This window comes from Rhinopithecus roxellana, chromosome 2, assembly GCF_007565055.1.
Source record: "Rhinopithecus roxellana isolate Shanxi Qingling chromosome 2, ASM756505v1, whole genome shotgun sequence".
NCBI lineage: Eukaryota > Metazoa > Chordata > Mammalia > Primates > Cercopithecidae > Rhinopithecus > Rhinopithecus roxellana.
In genome coordinates, this window is record NC_044550.1 from 35,325,921 (window position 1) to 35,351,325 (window position 25,405).

A 25,405-nucleotide genomic window follows, 5' to 3' on the forward strand; every position below is an offset into this window, starting at 1 on the left:
CAGTACAAAACCTTTTGAGATTCTAAGTTGCTGTGTCTACACAACGGCTCATACCTTTTTTATTGTTGAGTGACATTCCACTGTGTGATGCACCAGAGATTTTTTCACATGTAGGAAAACATCTATGTACACAACTGGGTTTTTTTCAGCTTTTGATAATTATCAATAGAGTTACTGTAAACATTTGTGTTCAGATATCTGTGTGAATGCAGGTTTCCATTTCACTTTAAATTTTTCATTGTGTGGAGTTAAAAACCCACAGAATTGCTGGGACATACGGTAAATGTATGATGAGCTTTATAAAATACAACTGTTTTTCACAGTAGCTGCACCATTCTGCATTCCTACTTGAAAAGTATGAGAAGTGCAATTTCTCTGCAATCCTGCCATTATTTTTTTAAGTAATTTTTTGTACCACGCTTCTCCTTTCCTTCTGGAACTCCACTGACATGAAAGTTAGATCTTTTGTTACTGTCCCACAGGACCCTCAGGCTCTCTTCATTTTTTTCCAGTCTTTTGACTCTCTGCTTTTCAGATTGAAAAATTTCTATGATCTTAGAGTTCCCTGACTCTCCTCTGTCATCTCCATTTATTTCATCTCCAGGAGTTTATAGTTTTATGAGGTCATTTTTCCAAGTTCCACACTCTGCTTGATCTCCCCAGTACTTCTGAGTTCCCTGGGGCTCACCTTTTCAGCTCTGCAAAGAAAGATGGGGCTTTATTTACCCAGTTCTGACACTTTTTGCAACCAAATGTTTCTCCACTGAGGGACAACTAGCCCTCAAAGGACAAAGACAGAGGAAAAAAGCAAGGGTGGTATGCCCCACCCTCTTGTAACTACAGCTCCTCTAAACAGAGAGAAAGGTTCTAGCTGGGTGTGGTGGCTCACACTTGTTATCCCAGCATGCTGGACAGCTGAGGCTGGAGGATCACTTGAGAACAGGAGTTCGAGGCTAGTCCGAGGAACATAGCAAGACCCCATCTCTTAAAAAAAAATTAAAAATTAGCCACGTGTGGTGGAGCGCATGTAGTCCTAGCTACCTGAGAGGCTGAAACAGGAGGATCCCTAGACTCCAAGTTTGAAGTTACAGTGAGCTATGCTTACATCACTGCACTCCAACCTTGGCAACACACAGCAAGGCCTGTCTCAAAATTTTTTTTTTTTTTTAAAAAGGAGAGTTCCCTTCTCTTACAGTTTTAGATACCTGTGTCTTACCCTACACAAGTGGTCCAACCTTTTTAGTACCAGGGACCGGTTTTATAGAAAACAGTTTTTCCAATGGGGTGGGGGTGGGAGGTTCAGGATGATTTAAGCACATTATACTTATTGTGTATTCTATTTCTATTATTATTACACTGTAATATATAATGAAATAATTATACAACTCACCATGATGTAGAATCAGTGGGGGCCCTGAGTTTGTTTCCCTGAAACTAGATATCCCATCTGGGGAGGATGGGAGACAGTGACACCCCAAGTGTGTTGCTTATGTGCAGTCTACTCTGTAATTTCGTTTTGGTTGCTGTCACTGAGGAAAACCCTGCTTCACAAAGAGGATGATAGAAATGGAAGCAGGCTTTCCAGAGCTTTTGTGGCAATCACAGGATATTCCACACTGACTTTAATACAGAACATATGGAGATTTGAAGCTGTCTCAAACATACTTTCAAGGCCACCGTCATTTGTGATCTCACAAATGGGCCAAGGATCCATTCCTTCCCAATTCAGGGGCCTTTTGTGGTTGGGAAGTAATGCCCAAACTCTGAAAGCTGAGAGAGGTGATCGTGTACCAGCTGGGACAAAGGAGGCCCTGGCTCAGTCTCTTTCAAAATCTCTGCTAATGTTTAAAAAGTGTTAGAAATCCCAATGTTCACTCGCCACCCCAATAATTCCAGTTTGACTTTGAATGCAGCCCCTTTATCTGCCAACTCGAACACAGTTATTGTTTTCCCTAGAAGTGGCAGATTGAGTTTGTTGAGGAGGCTGAATATGTCAAACAAGTAAGCAAGTTTTGTGACCCATTCTGTATCACTGAATGTGCTGCCAGTGATGACTGTATTTCTAAAAGAAATCTCTAGAGCAGCTCTTGTAACTGAAAAACTCTGGCCAGTGACCTATCTTTATAAAGTCATCTCACTTCTGTGTATAAGAGAAGATGTGTGTGCTCTGTGTCCATCTCCTCGCAGAGCTGCATGAACAGACAAGAGTTAAGAGCATGTACTTTAATGTAGCTGATAATTTTAATCATGTCCTTCAAAACGTTTTTAAGTTTGGGTGACATTTTTCAGCTAGCCAGCATCTCTTTATGGATGACACAGTGCGCAGACTCTCATTCAGAAGTGACCTCTTTCACTCAAGTAGTGAAAGCAGAAAGCCGTCCAGTCACGGTAGCCACTCTGTCCATGTATATACCAACACAAGACGACTAATTCAGTTTTCCTGACATGTAATCATTCAAAGACTTGAATAGTTCTGCAGCTGTGGTGTTGGTTGGCAACAAAAGTACACATAACATATCCTCATATACATCCTCCTGAAAAATATATCGCACAAAAACAAGCACTGTTGCCTTGTTAACATCAGTAGAATCGTCAACCTGGATTGTGTGTCACAGTGATTCATTAATCCTAACAATTGTGCTTCAATATCCTCTGTTATTTCATTAATTAATCTAGTTACAGTGCTAGCTAAAGGAGGAAGACGTGCCACCTTTCGAATGCAGCTTCTCCTAAAAGTTCAAAACAAATGTCCTTAGCAGGAGGCAGGATCAACCCCTCACCAGTAAAGGACTTTTTAGCTTTAGCAATGTGGTTAGCCACTAAGAATGATGCTGTCAGTGCAGACACATTTGATGAAGGGGTGGCCTTCAATAATTGCTTCTGTTCTTCGTGTTCACGCTCTTTTCTTTTGAAATACTCCAAAGGCTTGTCTTTTAATGAAGGGTACGTGGTCTCCATGTGACAAAGCAGTTTTAAAGGTTTCATGGCTTCATTGGATAGCCGCCGCCACATATTATACAAAGTGGGCTTGGAGAATGTGAATCATCCGGTGCAACAAACCCATAATTTAAGAAGGAATCTTGCTCTTGGTATTTCTTTTAAATGCAGCTTTCTTTTTGCTGGCAGTCTTAGAGTCTTCTGCTGTCTCGTCATTGAGTCTTTCCCCCTTTTCAAAGAAGCTCTCCAGTGGCATTTGTTTTTTACTCATTTTGGCTAGGGTTAGCCTGCGGGCTTACCAAAACTGTGACTGAGACAAGTGCACAGTGCGGGAAAGAGGTGCAGATGGAAGTGGTAAATCAAATAATGGGCAGGCCATACACAGACTAAAATAAGGGTTGGATTCTGACTTAAAGCCTGCCACCAAATGCAGCTGCACAATTGAAGTATATCAGCTTACCTGCCACTATAAAGCCTGCCACCAGATGCAGCTTAATTGTCACCTGCCACTCACTGATAGGGTTCTGATATGAGACTGCAGCAATTGATTTATTATGGCCTCTGTGTAGTCAAACATCTTTGCTAATGTTAATCTGTATTTGCAGTGGCTCCCCAGCACTAGTATCACTACCTCGGCTCCACCTCAGATCCTGAGGCATTAGATTCCCATAAGGAGCATGCAACCTAGACAGAGCTTGGATGGTAGGTAATGCAAGCCATGGGGAGCCGCTGTAAATACAGATGAAGTTTTGCTTGCTCACCCACCGCTCACCAACTGCTGAGAGGCCCAGTTCATAATAGGACCCAGACCATTACCAGTCCATAGCCCAGGGATTGGGGACCCCTGCCCTATACCTACTGTTGCCACAAGGAGACATGATTTCCACTTCTCAAGCTTGTAACTGGAAGGTTTCTCCTGGAGCTCTCTCTGCCTACACTTAGGTCTGCTGCTGGTTTCAGGCTGTATTGAGACCAGGCCAGGTGACAACAGAAGGGGACAAATGGCAAACTTGCCACCAGTTTGATGGTACTTCAAAATCTGGTTTTCTCTCCCAACCTGCTATTATTTACTTTTCAGAATCCTCAAGTAGCTATTCCATGTATTCTGTCCAGGTTTTATAACAGCTGCATTCAGTGAGAGAGATAGGGTGGCATGTGATTATGCCGTCTCACCTGGAACTGAAACTTCCCACATTTATACATTATGTATTTATATTTTAAGCTTGGTAAACATTTTCTGTAAAGAGACAGATGGTAAACATTTTAGACTTTAAGGGCTGCTTATGATTTCTGTTCCATATTATTCTTGTTTTTTTTTAATAAAACCTTTTAAAGTGGTTCTAAGCTCATAGGCCACACAAAAAGAGGCCACAGAGCCACTGTTTGCCAAACTCTGTTTTAGAAAACATTATTATCTACAAATACATGAAAATTCATATAAAGACAAGCTGTGGTATAAGCTATGCTTTACACCACTTTAACAAATTAATATTTGCCAAATTCTGTAATGGGAGAAGGGTGCTCTGAGGCAAAAGCAGCTTTTATCATTATTTATGATAAAGCTGTTTAGAAAATGCTTAACTTTGCATTTATATTTAATAATTCATAACATTTTTATTGTTTACTGTAAATACTATATTAATAAATGTTATTAATGTTTACTGTAAATACTATATTTATAAATGTTACTTTTTTAGATGTAATACTAATGACACTCATAAGGAATTATCTTTCAGATACACTTAATTTCTTCTCCAGGCATTTGGATAAAGACAGAATTCAGTAAAAGCTATCGTATTTATCCACTGGTTTTAAGTTTGTTTTTATTTTTATTTTTATTTACAGATGTGGGATCTTGCTATGTTGCCCGGATTGATCTTGAACTCATAGGCTCAAGAGATCCTCTTGCTCAGCCTCCTGAGTAGCTGAGACTACAGACATGAGCCACCATGCCCAGCTTATCACCACTTTTTAAATAAAGCCAACAAAAGAAAGCTGTCTATGCAGCAAAGTGGCTGGCAAGGGAAAGTAGATCAGTTTACTCTCTTTTTATACATTATGCAACATTTGTATTTTTCATCATGTGTCATTCTATTATCCATGATCACTACATTGCAAATACAATGTATTAATGAGAAAAGTTAGCTATTTCTTTCAAATGGTATGGTTTTTCTTCTGCTATTATTCAAATCTGTTAGTAGGGGAGAGTCACACTTTCAATTTCTAAAAGTTCTGGGAAATTAAAATCTGATTTCATGATAATACAGGTAAGACCACTAGAAATGATAAATTATTTTTTGATCAAAAATAGTTTTTGATCAAAATTAATTCAAAAGATGTAACGTAAAATACTGCAAGGATGACTCATCCCGACTAAATATACTTCTCTTATGATAAAGCAACAAAGACAGAGCTGACACAGAATGGATTCTAGATAAATATTAGTTTTTCCTCCTTCTTAGCTTCATATCCTTGGAGATCTAAGATCTATTGCCAGCCTACTTCCTCTACTTTACATTCTAAAGTTTATTTTCCTCTCTTTATAATTCCCTTATTTATGTATGACACAGTACACTATAGTACACCAAAAATAATGCAACAAAAGAAAAGTTAATTATTAACTAGAAGGAATAAGGGAAAAGGAGGAGGGGAAGTGGCAGTGAGCCATGAGCCAATGGGTTGCTTCCTTTTATCCAGTTATTGTTTGTAGATTTAAGCAAGATTCCTGGCTAGCTACTATTTCAACCTATGGACCCAGTTGCTTCAAAATAAGCATTTAAATTCCATGTCTTATACTATCCACATCTTGCTGTTTGGCTGAACTCCAGAACATTCACTTTTCCTGTTCTAACATGTTCGCTAAAACCAAAGGCTCTCTAATTTCAACGTAAGATTTTACTATTGTTTATAGTCCCTTGTCCTGAACTTGTTTATTTTTGTTACAATATGCTTCAGCTTTTATCAGCTGCCAGGTTGACAACACACTTGCCACAAAACTATTCGCTATTACACAAGCACAGAAAATGATACTCACCTATAATTGGACCATGTCTACAACTTTAAAAAGAAGAAAAACAAAGAGCATATCAAAGGCATTGCTTTTATATTAAGTATGTCAAAGCTCCAAATATATTTGAAACCCAGACAAGAAATACTTGTTAAATCAGGTCTTGACATGATTTGGTATAAATATAACTCTTGAGTTGTCCTACTCTTTTCTTCTCTCTAGAAAACAAGCTTAGATTTGATTTGCCAATAGCATCATTATTTACATGTTCTCAAGATCTGGATATTTACATGATTGTAACAGGGATATAGTTTTTTTCTTTAATGTTAAAACTTAATCCCTAATCTCCTAGACTATCATATAAATGCATTTATATGTTGTACTTTAAAGAGCTTTTTCATCATTTCAATTGTATTTAGTGAAATTTTTATCATTTTTCCTCATTCCAAATAGTCAAGATTTTATATTTAAATTACATATTATTAAAATAATATAGTATTAGTTTTTTAAACTGAAACAGAACAAGTAACATCCATATTTTTAAAGTATGTAGTTTATTTACAATACTTTGCTTTTATTGACTTAATTCGATTTATAGCATACTAATGGTTAGAATCTGTCCTGTGATATATAAAAATAGAGTAGAACTCTTCTCACTCACAGGAGGAACTGATGCTTCATAATAAATTTACTGATGTCACTAACGTGGAATTAACAATTCAGAAACTGTGCCAGATACATTTTAAAAACATAAATAATGTAAATAAGATTATAAGAAAACATTTAAACATCTTTAGAAAACAAACTTTTAAAACAACCATTTGTTAATTATATAGCATTAATTCAGGCAATATCTACCAGGCAATATTTTTTATCAGACACTCTGTAATCAAAATTAATTAGGTTGCATGTCATTGAAAAACTATTCTGAGAGACACACTTCCCACTAATTTACATTAATTTTCTCAAAGATTTCATTCTACATTCTATCTTTCATGTCTTTCTGACATGTAAGTAGATGACCAAGGAGGGAGGGAAAAGTATAAAAGAGGGGGTAAAAAAGTAATGAGAGAAAGGGACGAAGAAAATAGAAATGAAAAACTTCAAGGAGCTATTAAAAGAAAAAAAAAGTAAAGAGAACATGGGAGACAGGAAGACAGAAGAGAAACCTGAAAACAAGTATCAAAAACAAATTATAGGCTGGATGCGGTAGCTCACGCCCAAAATCCCGACACTTTGGGAAGCCAAGGCAAGCGGATCACTTGAGGCCAGGAGTTCAAGACCAGACTGGCCAACATGACAAAACCCCATCTCTACCAAAAATACAAAAATTAGCTGGGCATGGTGGCACGCGCCTCTAGTCCCAGGTACACAGGAGACTGAGGCAAGAGAATCACTTGAACCCAGGAGGCAGAGGTTGTGGTGAGCCAAGATCGCACCACTGCACTCCAGCCTGAGCGACAGAGTGAGACTCTGTCTCAAAAAAAAAAAAAAGAAAAAAGAAAAAAACTATAACAATGATTCCTAAATCATGTCAAATAGTTCTCATAAAGTACCAGAAATGATTAAGTATCTCTTCATCCAGAGCAAAGCCACCATGAATGTTCAAACTGGGAAGGAAAAAATTGTAAAGCTGGGTCAAATGCTTTACTATCATTATATCCTTGAACTAAACCTCTTCTTATCTCCTGCCTAGAGGGTGAGGCCTGGCAGCCCAGAGTTCTGGGAGCTAAATCAAGGAAGAGAAATGGTGGTGGAGGGTAAGGGGAGCTTCTCAGCATTCAATATCAATATATTCACTTAATCTCCCTATTTTCAGTTTCAACTCCAGTTGATCTCCCCCAGTCTAGAGACCCTATGTTTTAATCTCTCCAGTCATCTGCTGGCAAGGAAAGGGCAGTTACCCAGTATGATAAAGTAAGGATTTTCCTCAATAGTTTTTAATCAACCCTCCCTTTTTCAGATTCCTCCTGTCCCATCCCCATGCCCACCATTAACATGCAGTTCCAGAGGTATCCAGAGCCCCATTCTAAGCCTTTTAAAGATACTAAGGTTTAGACTGTGTTTGGTTTTTGCCGTTGCTGATTTAAGAGTGAGAATTTTCTAATAAGTTACCACTGTGGTGTTCAAACCACTATCTTTACCTAGAATTCTCAGAACCCATGCTATTTTCAAGTGTCCATGAAATGCCTGAAAAAATATCAAACCTACACTATATGCCAGAATGAAAGTCTCGAGAAATTAAAAGAAAATAGAAACTACAAAGGATGCATTCTTCAACCATAAAACAAAAATATTAAGAAACTTAAGCCAAGAAAGGTTGCAAAGTATAAAACACTGTCACAAGTAAGAAGAAATAAAAAGTACCATTGCAGACTACTTAGAAAATAGTAACAAGAAAACTAAAAATCAAAACATGATGATGCAGTCAAAATTATAATTAGAGGCAAATTCACACACTTAAACTCTTTCATCATTTAAAAAAAAAAAAAAACCTCACAAATCTCATATATAACTTAAATAATTACAAAGCCAATAACAAATCTCAGAAAAACTGGATAAGTAAAAAAAGCAGCAATAAACTATAAATGAAAAAACTACCAATAATTAAATTTTAAAAACTGTTCTTAAAACGACTTAGCCGGGCAAGGTGGCGGGCGCCTGTACTTGGGAGGCTGAGGCAGGAGAATGGTGTGAACCTGGGAGGCAGAGCTTGCAGTGAGCCGAGATCACGCCACTGCACTCCAGCCTGGGTGACAGAGCAAGACTCTGTCTCAAATAAAAAAAAAAGAAAAGCACTTAATTATATCTCTATAAGTCTATTCACAGTTAAATACACACATATATATCTAATTATATAGTTTAATATATATTAAACATATATATTTCATTATTTTTCATACATATCTGAAAAGATCCCTATCCTTAGGCTATGCATGCTAAAATGTTTACAGGTGAAGCACTACAATGCTTCAACTTAATTTCAAGTGTTTTAAAAAATTCACAAAAGTATACCTACTAGTTTCTGTAAGTAATCTAGTTTTACTAGTTTTGGTAAGCAAATGTGACAAAATTGGTGAATCTAGGTGATGAGTACTATATGGGTGTTCTTTGTGCTGTTCTTTCAACTTTTCTACTCACTTGAAAATTTTTGAAATAAAAAAGTGGGAGAAAACATATGCAGATACTGAGGGCATCTACAAATAAGATTCTAAGTATAAAGTTATGCTAGTAAATTTGGATGGTTTTCTTAGGTATATAACTACCAAAATTCACTTAAGAAATTAAAAGAAAAACCAGACAATTAGCCATGAAAGATGAAAAAGGTTATTAATTTATTCTACAAATACTGAGTACCGATATATACCATAAATTTTTCTTGATGTAGAGTCAAATGAGTAGACCATGAGTAAAAATGATAGGCCATGTTCTTACCTTCATGAAGCTAACACTCTAGTAGGAAGGAGAGAACATGACAAATATGACAAATAAACATACACATATATAACATGCCAGTAGCAATAAGCACTATGAAAAAAATAAATGGAATCAAAGGAATGAAAGGCATGAGGATTGCCCTGTGAGAAGGAGTTTCAAGGTGGGGGCTTCTCTAAAGTGTGATATTTGACCACAGCCCTGAATGAAAGGAGGAGGCAAGATTCAGAACTATCTAGGGAAAGATGGGTCCAAGCATAAGAAACAGCAATTATCAAAGAATTACAACCTTCCTCCAAAAATAAGCTCTTGGACAAGCTGTTTTTATTAATTTTTTCAAATTTGAAAGACGAAGATAATTCCCATGTAACATAAACTGCTCTTGAGCACAGAAGAAGATGGGAAACTTTTAAGTTCATAATCCTGACATCAAATCCAGATAAAAATAGCACAAAACACACACACCACTGATTAACAGTACCAATAACTATAGATGCAAAAATCTAACAATCATCAAACTAAATTCAAAGGCATTTAAAAGATTCTTGTGTATTTTCCAAGGTTTATGATTTCCAGTTGAGTCAAACCAGTGGTGGTCTACAATCAACATGAAAGACAGAAAGAATAGGGAAGAAAATCTCACTGCATTGTATATAATAAGTATAGTATCATGAAACTTTTTTTTTTTTTTTTTTTTTGAGACAGAGTCTTGCCCTGTCTCCCAGGCTAGAGTGCAGTGATGCAATCTCGGCTCACTGCAACCTCCGCCTCCCAGGTTCAAGCGATTCTCCTGCCTCAGCCTCCCAAGTAGCTGGGACTACAAGTGCATACCACCACGTCTGGCTAATTTTTGTATTTTTTGGTAGAGATGGGATTTCACCATGCTGGCCAGGCTGGTCTTGAACTCCTAGCCTCAAGTAATCCACCTGCCTCGGCCTCCCAAACTGCTGGGATTACAGGTGTGAACCACACCCGGCCCTCCTGAAACTTTTTTCTCATATACACACATAAGTTTGATTGGGTCATGATATAAAAATTATTTTTTACTATGACAGTGGCAAGAAATATTTGAAAAACAATAATATACAATAGGGTTTATCATTGGAATATAAGAATAGTTGGATATAAGGTAGTATGTCACGTCAATAGATTATAGAAAATAATTATCTCAACAGATTGTTTCAAAAACTATTCAGTAAATTGCAACGTATATCCACAATTAAAAGGACAAACTAGGGTCGGGCAAGGTGGCTCACACCTGTAATCCCAGCACTTTAGGAGGCTGAGGTGGGCAGATCACCTGAGGTTAGGAGTTTAAGTCCAGCCTGGCCAACATGGTGAAACCCTGTTGGGTCTCTACCAAAGAGAGACATGGTGAAACCCTGTTTAGTCTCTACTAAAACTACAAAAATTAGTCAGGCATGGTGGTGCACATCTATAATCCCAGCTACTCAGGAGGCTGAGGCAGGAGAATCACTTGAACCTGGGACGCAGAGGTTGCAGTGAGCCGAGATCACGCCATTGCACTCCAGCCTGGGCGACAGAGCGAGACACTATCTCAAAAATAAATAAAGAATCGATAAATAACAAAAATACCAGCTCCTCTCTTAAATATCAAACTTCTTTTAAAAACTATTCATTTACATAATAAAGAATATTTATATTAAACAAACAGCAAACATTATACTTACTGAGGAAAATCAAAGTTTATGAACTATCTATACGCAGATGACTTCCTAATTTGATCCCCATCCCAGTCCTTTTCTCTGAATCAGACTTGAATATCCAACAACCTACTACACAGTTCCCTTTGGACATCTAAAAGGCATCTCAAACTGAACATGTCCAAATCTGGGCTTCTGATAATAATCCTTCCGCCTATTCATTTACTCTGCTTTGTAATCTTTCCTATCAATTAGAGGCAACTTCATTACTCCAGTTTCGTCAGCAAAAAATCTTGCAACCATTCTTCGCTCTCTTCACTTTCTATCACACCTCATATCCATTCAATCAGTAAATTCCACGAACTATATCTTTAAAATATATCCTGAATCCAATCAGTGTCATCACTTTCACTGTTAATAACCAGGTCCAAGCTACCCTGATCTCTAGCCAAGATTATTGCGAAAGACCCTTAACTGGACTCTGCTTCCATCCATGCTCCCTTCAGTCTCCTGTCAATACAGCAGTGAGACTGAGCCTTTTAGAAGTCAGATCATGTTAGTCTGCTCAATCCCTCCAAAGGGTCTGCATCTCTAACTAAAAGACAGTATCCTTACTATGACCTAATCACCTACAACCCCTGCTCTCTGCTCTAGCCACACTAGCTATGCTAGTCCTCAACCATGCCAGATACACTGTCACGGCCTTGCATTTGCTATTCCTTCTGCATGTAATGCCCTTCCTTCAGTCACTTTCTTTGGATCATGATTCAAAAGTCATGTTTTTAGAGAAGTTCACATATGATATCCTATCTAAAATTTCAGTATCCTAACTCTATTACTTACATACACTTCCTTCTTCCAACTTGTTTTTCCCTCCTTAGCACTTTCATCTGAAATACTTTTTTTGTTTTTTGTTTTGTTTTGTTTTTTTACTTATTTTCTACCATTTATCTTCTATCACCAGATGTCTACCTTTATACCATCTACACATCTATCCCATGAAGGCAAGGATTGTTGTCTACTTTGTTGATGTATAGAACCCTATTATCCAGAGTAGTGCCCGGCATATAGTAGGTACCCGATAACTATTTGCTCAACGAATGAGTCATGAATTCCTGATGGAAAACACAACCACTCGCCCAAGAAAAATGTACACATGCACATACACATAGTACTCTGCATAAAATTTCAGGAAGTTCACAGAATCTTGAAGTCTATTGTTAGCCTCATAAAGGTTTCCTGATGTGAAAAAAACTCTGCACGAAAGGCTTTTCTATTCAAATAAAAGCAGGTTAAGATTGCTATTATGTAAAGATACTCAGGAATGTACTGTCAGTAAAATATGTAATTCTATGTCCTCCTATATCAAAGTAGTTTCCTTTGTGTATTTAATACTTTTCTCAGAACTTTTTGAGCATATATTTCTTCAAAGATATTTTAGCCTTTTCTAACACCCAGAAGAAATACCTCTTGTTCCTGTAAAAGCTCAATCCCCTTTTTTCCTCAGAGCCTTTGTACTTGCTGCCTCCTGTCTCAAGAATACTTTTCTCTCAGATATCTTCATAACTTGTTTTCTTATTTCATTCAGTCTCTATTCAAATGTTACCTCCAATTTAGAGAGGCAGGCCTTCCCTGACCGACCTATCTAAAATAGCTACACATACACACACTCCACCATCACTCTGTCTCCTTACCTAAGTACATATATATTTATTTGTATATTACCTATATTCTCAACTAGAAAGTAATCTGAGGGCAAGAACATCTGGACAACAATATATCCCCACAGTTACGAACAGTTTTTGCCACTCAGCAGGCATTCAGAATGTGTGTACATGTGTACTTTATGACAGAAAATAGTAAGAAAATATAGATAGAAAATAGTAAGGAGGTGCCAGCCCATGTAGAACCATTGAAAAGTTTTTTAATTTTTACTAGATTTGGTGCGATATGTTGAATTACTAAGTCAAGGAATCAATGGGGCTGGGTGCAGTGGCTCATGCCTATAATCCTAACTCTTTGGGAGGCCATGGTGGGCAGATCACTGGAAGTCAGGAGTTCAAGACTAGCGTGGCCAACCTGGCGGAAACCCATCTCTACTAAAAACACAAAAAATTAGCTGGGTGTGGTGTCAGGCGCCTGTAGTCCCTATCTACTCAGGAGGCTGAGACACAAGAATCAGTTGAACCCAGGAGGTGAAGGTTGCAGTGAGTCAAGTTCATGCCACTTGCACTCCAGTGTGGGGGACAGAGTAAGATACTGTCTCAAAAAAAAAGGATGAATGGCAGGCAGAAGGGTACTATAGAGGGAATAAAAGCAAAATAACCCTTCTTCCTTTAGAAGAAGAAGAGCATTTGTTCTGGACATAAAAGTATGTGCTAATTAGCAGAAGCCAGACTTCCTGTGTTTGTATTTCAACTTTTGCCACTCAAGAATCAAACCTCATGTGATCCCACACGCAGGTTCCTATAGTCTCTCTGCTCAGCAGTTTTCCCTTTTTTGGGAAAGAGCTTACTAGAGCTACAGCTGTATGAAGCAACAGATCTCAAGACAATGTGTGATGTTTCATTTCCTTACTTTTTTACCTGAAATGTTATGAATATGGATTAATTTCTCTTTAGATTTTCTTTTGAAAAATGCTGTGAACTCCAGGAGTCTCCGATGTTCTAAGATAAAATATCAAAATTCCTTATTTTATGACTTGTCAAAAAATACTATAGTAAAAAGTCATTTTAAAAAGTTTCATTTTTATATACATGTACACTTGAAAGGAATTACTTTGAAATGAAAAAAAGCACAAGTTGATTGAAAATATAGCAATCCTTAACTAAACATACTTTTGAAGAACAAACATTTTTCATAAAATGTGGCAAATTCTACCAAGTTGCTACATGGATAGCAAAGCACTTATAAAGAAACAAACATTATTTTTAAAAAGATAAAAAACTAAGTCACTTTCATAGTGCATTGTACTTCTTTAAAGGTCCAGTGTGCATTACCAACGCTAGTTTGTTTTTATTTCCAACTTTTATCTAATTTGACAAATCCCCTAAGATTTTTTAGTTAGAATTGATTTTAAAATCTAAAACCTACGAAAACTACATTGTTTCTATATTTATGAAACTCTACCCAACTGGATTCAGCCAAAAAAGTCTGCTAATTGCTACTAGAAAACACATATATATATAACATGGATCTGATTTTATAGGTTCTTGAATATATATAATATATTTTATAGGTTCTTGAATATATATATTCTATAGGTTTGTGAATATATATAAGTCATGAGAGTTATGTAGTTTATTATGGTACTAAATGTTATGAAAGGCTAAAAAAAGCAAATAATAGCCACACCCTATTTTGTTGATAAGTACTTGTTACCACAAGTACTAATATACCATATTTTATAACTCAAGTAATTTTTTCCTAGTGGAAAGTTCCATTCTTTGATTACCACTCTCAGCCAATGAAAGAAACCTCAACAACAATGCTATCGCATTTCTTTGTTTTTGAAATATGTGAGGTAATCAATATTAACAAAAGTGAAAGGAAAGAACATTTTAGTTTTTGACAAAGTTATATATGCCTCTATAAAATGGGATAGTCAACATTTATAGAAAAATAGAAAGAACTTTTATCTTATAATGAAGGACAAGTGAAGAAAACCAGGCAACAATGTAAGTGGCCTTCAATTACACTTAGAAGTGTTCTGGAGAAGCAGGCTGAAGGCCAAGTATTTCAAATCATGTAAGAAATCTATCAATGAAAAAAAAACAAAGCAAGTTCTGAGAGCCTCACAGCTAATACAAAATGGATTTGTGGTATGTTATAAAATACTAACAGTCGCCCTTTGAAAATTACTTCAAAGTCTCCATTCTGACAGGTTAATGCTACAATATTTGGACATGTTTTAACCTTCTTGAGTAATATCAAACTATACACTTGGCTAAACATTTTTATAAAAAATAGAGGACAAGACAGTTAATTCTGTCATTTTGTGAAACTCCAGCAATATTATTCCACTTTTAAAAGTTTAGTGTCTCATTGGTTAAATTTTATAGACTAAAACTTTCCCACTGATTCATTATATAATTTGAAATGTTGTTTTAATCATTTCTAATTGATCTTAAATTAGAAAATTTTGTTTATTCATACATATATATTCATCCAACAATTATTTATTGAGTAGCTGCTATATGTCAGGCAATCTTCTAGGAGTTGGGGATATAACAATAAATAAATAAATAAAAGTATTGCCTTCAATTTTCTTATTCTTTTAGGATTCCTGGTTCTTCCTCAGCTATGGTAAAACCTTAATTTTTCCCCAAATCTCTCCCCTCTTCTTTTAATCAGGTTTAGCCAGGTACATGATCACATGATCACCCACCTGGCTGCTACAAAACACAGACCTTGAGCTAAGCCATATGACTAAGCTCTGGAGCACGGGATGGGGCAAAAGTGATGAGGGCAATAGCTCACATGCTTGTAAGAAACTGCTTATTCTCTACCTCCTCTTGCCTCTTTCATACAGGCTACAATTCAGACATGGTAGTCAGCAAGCTTCAATCACATAGAAAAGAAAACCCTAGAAGACTGCAACAACGAAAAAGAGGTGAGGTGGAAACCTTGATCCCTGGATAGCCCTGTGGAGCAAAGAAGCCCTGAGCTGAAAACCAGTTTACACTTAGGAGAAAATTAACTTTCTATCAAAGTGAAATCACCGTTATTTGGTTTCTTTAAAACAGTTGAATCAATAATTTGTGCTCCATTCATCATTATGCGTGTTATTTTGAAATACGAATGGCCCTTTTCTAGCTGGTATATATTTTCAAACTCCTCCTAGAACCCACCCTTGACCTACTTGTTCCACTGCTACTCTAAACAATCATTGCTACTTTTCTGTAACTTCTATATCATATATATGTATATGTATTATATATATATATACACACACACACGCTTTTTTTTTTTTTTTTGCGATGAAGTCTCGCTCTGTCACCCAGGCTGGAGTGCAGTGGCGCATCTCGGCTCACTGCAACCTCCGCTTCCCGGGTTCAAGCAATTCTCCTGCCACAGCCTCCTGGCTAGCTGGGACTACAGGCATGCACCACCATGCCTGGCTAATTTTTGTATTTTTAATAGAGAAGGGGTTTCACCATGTTGGCCAGGCTGGTTTCAAACTCCTGACCTCAGATGATCTGCCCACCTTGGCTTCCCAAAGTGCTGGGATCACAGGTGTGAACCACTGCACCCAGCCCTATATATACATTTCTATTATTATACTTACCACATTTTCCTGTACTTTATTTACGTATCTATCTCCCCTACGAGAAGTATTTTTCTTGAGAAAAAAAGGTCATAATCTTTTTGTATCACCAGCATTGTGTCTGCATCAGAGTCAGTATTTTTACATATTTGTTAAATAGAACTTACACATTAAGTTGATTGTTTTCTGTTTTTTCTATGGTTAGATTCTAAATGAGCTAACAGTAATGTTACCTGATCAGAGAATAAAGCTTAAGAAAAGTCAAAAAATAAGTGTAATTGTTTAAATACATAGGATACATTAAAAATCCCCACTATATCATAGGTCAGAAAAACCAGTCCCCTTTTCTACTGGGTAGAAAAGGCTTTCTTTTCAGTAGTTAGCAAATGCCAGGCAATCTCAGTGTTTGTGAACACTTCAAGTTTACAAGCACTCAACTTTCAGTGATCATGGCTCTTGTCAATTTTATTTACCAGGCACTTGTAAACAGAGCAGGTGATGGTAGGGGTGACTCAGAAAGAGTCCATGGTAAAAAGAGTCAATAGGAGACTGCATACACAAAAAAGAGAGTTGTGGAGAATAAGAGAGGTGCTAGGAATGTGAAAGAAATAAGAATGGTGGACAGATGAGGAGATTCAGAATCTTAAGGAGTAAAAGAGAATAACACTGTAACCAAAGAAAATGATGGTAATGTTCACACTGAAATTTTTAAGCTGTTAAAAGTACACATGCGCTCACACTCACACCTATAATGTATCAACTTTCAAACTGACAAAATGTTTAAGTGTGATAATACCCAATGCTGGTGAGGACATAAAGACACAAGTACTTTAACACACTGTTGGATAATGATAAATTAGTATAAACATTTTAGAAAGTAATTTGGGAATTCATATAATAAAATTTTCAACATATACTCTATTTCTATAAATTTACCTTATGGATATACTTGGAGAATTTTGGCAATATTTCTTTGTGAAATTTTCATTAAGTATTATTTACAATAGCAAAAATTGGGACACAAACTAACGGCCTATCAATAAGGAACTGATTATGGTATATGATAAAATATAACTCTATGCAGGCATTAAAAAGAATGTGGCAGATCTCTTTGCATCTTTGATGACATTCATACTATATCTTTGAAGACATCCATGCTACACTTTTATCCGCAGAAAAGAAAGCTACAGAATAGTATATGTGGCATAACATAAATAAATGAATTTTATGAGGATGCCTATGTTTATGCCTTAATATTTCTGGAAGAACAAAAATAAAACTGTAAATAGAAATTTCGCAAGAAAACAATTACAGGGAAAGGGGCTCTGGTGTTTCTTTACATGCATTTGTAAATTACTTTAACTTAACCATGTACATATATTAATTAAAAGCTTTTTAAGTTCCACAAGAAAACTATTTCAGGGAAAGGGGTTCTAGTGTTTCTTTATATGCTTTTGTGAATTATTTGAATTTAAATATGTATGTATATTAATTTGAAATTTTTTAAATGTCAAACGTTATCTGGATAGCAGAATTATGACTACATTATTTTCTATATAGCAAACTCAGATAAATCCTTTTAAAATTATTTAATTACTATCTGAAATTAAATTGCTATTTAGAATATAAACAGTGGCCAGGTACATATGTCTTAACTTCATCTTTTGAGAATCTGCCTTAGTTTCATTTCTGTTTCATGGAAAGAGCCATTGGGGGAAAAAGGTTGAAGAAATGTACTTTTTCTCCTCTGTAGCTCTTTATTTTCAGTTTTATACTCTAAGACTTTTCCCTTTTATCTGATCCTTTGGCAATTTGCTTTTATCCCAACCAATTATACTTCATGCTATGACAGAAAATAAACGGTGTCTATGTGATAGCAATATAACTGATTAAAAAATAACATATTCCAATAACTTGTTCTGTCTTCATGATGTTCAACATATCATCTTAATGACATTTTCACTGATATGAGCATTTGATAGCATAAAGACACAACCAATTTCATGACTATGTAAGTTACAGGTACAAATGGTAGGAAATACTAAGAACAAAACTAATGCCAGGCACAGTGGCTTGTGCCTGTAATCCCGTAACTTTGCAAGGCTGAGGTGGGTAGATCATTTGAGCCCAGGAGTTCGAGACCAGCCTAGGCAACATGGCAAAACCCCATCTCTACAAAAAATACAAAAATTAGCTGGGCATAGTGGCACACACCTGTAGTCCCAGCTACTGGGTGAAGGAGCTGAGATCAGAGGATCACTTGAACCCGACAGGGAGCTGAGATCATGCCACTACACTCCAGCCTGGGTGATAGAGTAAGACTCTGCTAAAAAACAAGAAAAGAGAAGCAAAAAAAACTAATTTACCTGCAAGTACTGCTGACAAATGTTAGATATTGGCTGACTATAAGAGCATTAGTATACACAGTTTTGATATACAAAAGCATTAGTGGCTGAGTTCTAACATCTAAGATACTAATCCTCAAGTTAAATAAGAAAGATCATTCAACTGATTATATTTAGCACATTGATATAGAAGGAAAACTATAAACTACTTAAGATCAATTCTGTATTACATCAATATTAGAAATGGATCTTGAAGTGCAGAATCGTAACACAGGACATCAAGATGATTTAACTACAGTGAGAATCTGTCCTGTACAGGTAAGTAGACACACAAAACGAATCCATTTCACTCTCCCAAAAAACATTTTTCTAGATCAGAAGTCAGCAAATCTTTTCTATAAAGAGCCAGATAGTGAATGATTTAGGCTTTGCGGGCCATATGCAGTCTCTGCAGCATATGCTTTATTTTTTATAACATTTAAAACTGTAAAGACCATTGTCAGCTCACAGGCTATACAAAAACAGGCCACAGCCACAACCAGATTTGGCCCCTGGTTGTCATTTATTGACCTCTCTTCTAGATATCTTCCTTTTATCCAAGTAAGGACACTTATTAGGCATGTGATACCGTCAGTGCCCTTTTATCTGTTGCACTCATTCTATATCAATTTATCATATCATATTGGCTACACACACACACACACACACACACACACACACACAAATACCACATCTTCAATATTTTCAACTGCATAAGAAGAATAATTTCACTCAAGGAAACCTCATTAAATTGCTGTAAAATAGTTTCTAAATTTTTAACTATCAGATAATTCTAACAATAAAATTTATGGAACAATTATTTTGCATAATACAATGGTACAGTTTTTTACTACTTTGTAAAAGTAAAACTTGACATACTGCACATTTTTAATTAATGTTATTGAGGCATACTTTGCATATACTATTTACCATTTTTTGATGTAAAATTCAATGTTTCTTAGTAAGTTGACTGAGTTGTGCAACTATCACCATAAATCAGTTTGAAAACATTATCACCCCAATACGACCATGCACACTTAGCATTAATACCTGTTTCCTCCCACCCCTCCTATGCAACTACTAATCTTTTTGTCTTTATACTTTGATTTTTCTGAATATTTTCTATAAATGGTATCATACAGCAAGTAGTTTCTGTGTCTGGCTTCTTTGCCTAAGCATAATATTCTTGAGGTTTATCCATGTTGTAACATGTATCCATAGTTTATTATTTTATGTTGCTACATAGTATTCCATTGGATATGCTCCACATTCTTAATGTGTACAATTCACTAAGCCTTGTCTTATTTATACACACATGCAACAATCACCAGTCAGAATAACATAACAATCACTCCCAAAATTTACTGTGTGCCTTTGTAATTCTTCCTTCCTGCCCCTCTTCATCCACCTCTGTCCCCAAGGCAACCACTGGTCTGCTTTCCGTCACCATACATTAGTTTGCATTTGCCAGAATTTTATATAAAAAGAATCATACAGGATGTGCTCCCTTTTTTCTAACTTCTTTCATTCAGCACAATTATTTTGAAATCCATCAATATTGTAGAATGTACAAGTTAATTTCTTTTTATTACTGAAGAGTATTTTTTTTATATTCAACTGCAGTGAACATTTGGAAATTTTCCAGTTTGGGGCTATCACAAATAAATCTGGTATGAACCCTTGCTTACAAGTCTTTGTATGGACACATGTTTTCATTTCTCCTGAGTAAATTATCTAAAAGTAGAATGGCAGGATCATATAGTAGGTGGATGTTCAATTTTAAGAAACTGCCAAATTGTTTGCCAAAGAGGTTGCATCATTTAACATACCCACAAATGCTGTAAGAGTGCTCAAGTCTCACCGCATCCTTACAACAGTTGGTATGGCCAGTCTTTTTAACTTTATTCATTCCAAATAAATGTGTGTTATCCCATCGTGGTTTTCATTTACATTTCCTAACAATTAAAGATGCTGAGCATCTTTCCAAGTGTTTGTCATCTATGTATCTCCATAGTAAGGTGTGTTCAAATCTTTTCTGATTTTTAAAATTGGGTGATTTTATTATTGAGTTTTTGACAGTTCTTTATATATTCAGAATTTATCAGATATATGATTTTCAAATATTTTTCCCAGTCTGTAATTGGTCTTTTCATTCCCTAACAGTGTCTTTTAAAGAGCAGAAGTTTTTAATTTTTACAGAGTGATTTATCAATTTCTTCTTTTATGGATCATGCTTTTCGTGTCTTATCTAAGAAATCATTCCTTAACCCAACTTTCTCTTCTCAAAGTTTTATCACTTTAGGCTTTACATTTAGGTCTTTGATTCATTTTTACTTAATTATTATATATGTCTTGAAGTATTGGTCAGATTTCATTTTATGACATACAGATATCCAAGTGTTTCAGTACTGTTTGTTGAAAGAACTATCCTTTCTCCAGAAAAAATGCCATTGTACCTTGTGGAAAATCAGTTGTTCATATGTTTTGTCTTTCTTTTTGGACTCTCTATTCTATTCCATTAACTGTTTTCTTTTGATGTGAATACCACATTGTCTTAATTACTGTAGCTTTATAAATCTTGAAATCAGGTAGACTTCCAACTTTGTTCTTTTTCAAAAAAGTTGTCTTAACTATTCTAGACACTTTGCATTTTTCTATGAATTTTAGAATCAGCTAGTCAGTTTCCACAAAAATGTTGACTGGTACTTTGACTGAGAATGCTATGAATCTATAGATTACCTTGGAGAAAATTGACATTTTTAACAATATTTAGTCTACTGATCCATAAACAAGGCATATAGTCACCATTTATTTAATTTTTTTATTTTTCTTAACTGTGTTTTAAAGTTTTTGGTGTATGGATCTTCAACATCTTTGTCAGATTTACCCCTAAGTATTTCATATATTTGCTATTACTACAAATGGCATTTGTTGCTTTTTCATTTCAGTTTCTAATTGTTCTTTGCTGTTATACAGAAACAATTTATTTTTGTACATTGAGCTTCTACCTTCAACCTTAGTTAACTCACTTCGTTCCTCTAGTAGTTAGAACACATAATCTGTGAATAATGACAGTTTCACTTCTTCCTTTCTAATCTAGTTGACTTTTTATCTCTGTTTCTTGCCTGATTGCGCTGCCTAGAAGCCCCAGATCAATGTTGAAAAGAGGCAGCAGTGAGAGGGATGTCCTTGTCTTGTTCCTGATCTTAGGAGAAATGCAATATTCAGTGTTTCACCACTAAATATGATGTCAGCTTTGGCTTTTCTTAGACATTCTTTTACAGGTTAAGGACATGGACTTCTATCCCTAGTTTGCTGAGACTTTTTAATCAAAAATAGATGTTGGATTCTGTCAAATGCTTTCTCTGCATCCACTGAGATGCTCATATGGCTTTTGTTTTTTACTTTCTTAATATGGTGAACTGTAATGATTAATTGTTGAATGTTAAACTAACCTTGCATTCCTAGAACAAACCCTACTTGACCTTTTTATATATTGCTGGATTCTATTTGCTAAAATTTAGTTTACAATTGTTACATCTATGTTCACGAATGATACTGCACTGTCGTTTTCTTTGTCTGGTTTTTGTATCAAATAATGCTGATTGTTTTAAGTAGGAGGGTAAATTAGGTCCCTGTTACTCCCCCTTAGCCAGAAGTACTCTGCTAAATGGTAATTATGTTATTATCTCATCTATTCTTTCCTAGTTTAGAAGGTACATATTATTACCATCATTTTATATACAGGAGAAATGGGCAATGGGGAAAAACTGAGGCTCAGAGAGCAAGGGGGTACAGCTCTTTCTAGCTGGAACAAAGGTTTGAATCAAGACAGTAGGAATCTAAAACCCACTCTCAACCTTCTACTATACTGCAACACTTAAACAGTGTTCAAAAAACATCTCTTTAAACACATAATTTTTCATTAAGAAATTATATCTCCAAAAGATCCAAGTAGTCTGATCTACTACTTAGTGATCTACTACTTAGTGATTAAGACCTATGTCTTAATCACTATGGTATTTGTTGAAAAAAAAATGAACGTGATATCATGGTTTCTTATATTCTGAGTCAGGATCTACATAAACTATTAACTACTGAATATACTGAAAACCTTACTTAAGATAGATTTAATCCAGCCTTATAAGGATATTCCACAGTCCCAAAAGGCCAACCAAAACAATAACAATAGATGTTACCATTTTAAAATTTTATGTAATCTTCAAAACCACATAATGAAATAAGTACTATTATACATATTTTATAGATGAGGAAATTTGAGACACAACAACATTAAGAAACTTGCTTAAAGTCTGCCATCTCTGAAGTAGCTGAACAGGTATTCAAACTCAAGTCTCTACAACTTCAGAATAGATTCTTAAAATCTGTATTTTATGTTTCATTTGTTTGGTTTTCCAATTACAACGTTGTCAACCCTAAGAAACAAGAAGTGCTACCAAAGGCATTTTGGGGAACAAGGAAATTCCAACATTAGACTGGAGCAGAGCTCAGTGCCAAAGAAACTGGAGCTGAGCTTTGATGGTAATGATGGTAAGCTGGGGTTTCCCAATCTCCAACTAGATTAAACCTGCTTTGCTCCATTTCTTTTTTTTTTTTTTGAGATGGAGTCTCCCTCTGTCGTCCAGGCTGGAGTGCAGTGGCACGATCTCGGCTCACTGCAAGCTCCGCTTCCCGGGTTCACGTCATTCTCCTGCCTCAGCCTCCTGAGTAGCTGGGACTACAGGCACCTGCCACCATGCCTGGCTTATTTTTTGTATTTTTAGTAGAGACAGGGTTTCACCATGTTAGCCAGGATGGTCTCGATCTCCTGACCTCGTGATCCGCCTGCCTCGGCCTCCCAAAGTGCTGGGATTACAGGCGTGAGCCACCGCGCCCAGCCACTTTGCTCCATTTCTAAAGCAAGTTTTGTTATCTTGATTAGGGGGACATACAAAATCTAAACCCTATTCTCAATAAGCTTAAAATATAATACATAAATACAAAAGTGTATACATAAAACAGATAAATAAGGCAAAGGACAAGTAAATGTGACAGTAGCACATAACTCTGCAAGAAATTCTCAAGTACCATTAAAATTTATGAGTTTAACTTACAGAATTAAAAAAGTATCTATGTGTATGTTTAATGCCATTCTTAATGCTAGTGCCAAGAACAAGTCCAAATGATTGGTATTTTATACTATTAAAAATTATTAAGGAATTACTTGAACAACAAAAAAAGAGGGTTACTTGATAATTTTCATTGTAACTTACTGTTGCTATTTTGGTCTGCAGAAAATTCTCCCTTTCTTCATCTACCTTAATTTCATGTCCATTTTTGAAGAATTCAAGCATTTTGGGGATGTCATGGCCAATGGAATCTAGTTAGAAAAAGTAAAATCCACAATTATCACTCCAAATAAGTAGTAAAAATTACTGAATAAAAGAAACACATATCTCATGTGAAGATACAGCAAACAAATAGTGGCAGATAAACTTTAGTTCCAAAGAGCTCTGTTTCCTGGTGTTCATGCTCTTGTGTGATCTCCTCTCATTGCGTGTGAATGAAACTTGCAACTTGCTTCAAACCAAGAGGCAGAATAATCATGTGTACATAATTATATTACATAAAGCTATAATGCCTGTCTTGGAGAAGACTCTCTTCCTTATTGGCTTTGAAGAAACAAGCTGCAATGCTGTGAGCTGCCATATGGAGAGGGCCATAGGGCAACAAGCTGAGAGCAGTCTCAAGCTAACAGCCAGTAAGAAACTGAAGCCCTGTGCCCAGTAGCCTACAGGAACTGAATTCTGCCAACTGTGTAAGTCTGGAAGCAAATCCATCGCCCATTGAGTCTGAGATGAAACCACCTCTCTGGCCAACACCTTGAGTGGAGCTCTGTGAGACCCTTAAGCAGAGAACCCCACTCAGCTACACATACATTCCTGACACATAGAAATGGTGAGATAATAAATGTGTGTTGTTCCAAGCAACTGTTTGTGGTAATATTGTTGCACCACTATGGATAACTAATACATAAGTATATGTAATAATAATATATAGCATACATTAAAAACACAGATGACATAATAAAATCAAATCTATAAAATAAACTATGGCAAAAGATAACATCGGCCAGGCATGATGGCTCACGCCTGTAATCCCAGCACTTTGAGAGGCCGAGGCAGGCAGATCACCTGAGGTCAGGAGTTCAAGACCAGCCTGGCCAACAAGGTGAAATCCTGTTTCTACTAAAAATACAAAAACTAGCTGGATATGGTGGCGCACACCTGTAATCCCAGCTACTTGGGAGGCTGAGGCAGGAGAATTGCTTGAACTCGAGAGGTGGAGGTAGCAGTGAGCCGAGATTGTGCCACCGTACTCCAGCCTAGGCGGCACAGTGAGACTCTGTCAAAAAAAATAATAATAATAACAGTACAGTCTTGAAATCTTTTAAGAACCTTTTACCTACCATAAAGAAGTGGAAAAAAAAAAAAACTAAAAAGCAGAAACATTTAACAGTGGAAACAATATCATAATGAATGATACACTGTAGAGGTAGCTCATTATTACACAAATGGTTATAGAAACTGGCATGAGTTTCTACAGTCAGACATGGTGGCAGGCACCTGTAATCCCAGCTACTCAGGAGGCTGAGACAGGAGAATCACTTGAACCTGGGAGGCAGAGGTTGCAGTGAGCTGAGACTGAGCCA

The 25,405-nt window shown here is 36.2% G+C and overlaps 1 protein-coding gene across 1 annotated transcript in view; it reads right to left on the reverse strand.

The window, feature by feature from the left end:
* Positions 1-25,405, reverse strand: part of MRPL1 (mitochondrial ribosomal protein L1) — a 92,276-nt gene that overhangs the window by 17,547 nt on the left and 49,324 nt on the right. Inside the window, exon 7 of the mRNA XM_010384576.2 lies at positions 23,967-24,073. Within this exon, the coding sequence (XP_010382878.1) occupies positions 23,967-24,073 (107 nt within the window). The remainder of the gene's footprint in view (positions 1-23,966; positions 24,074-25,405) is intronic.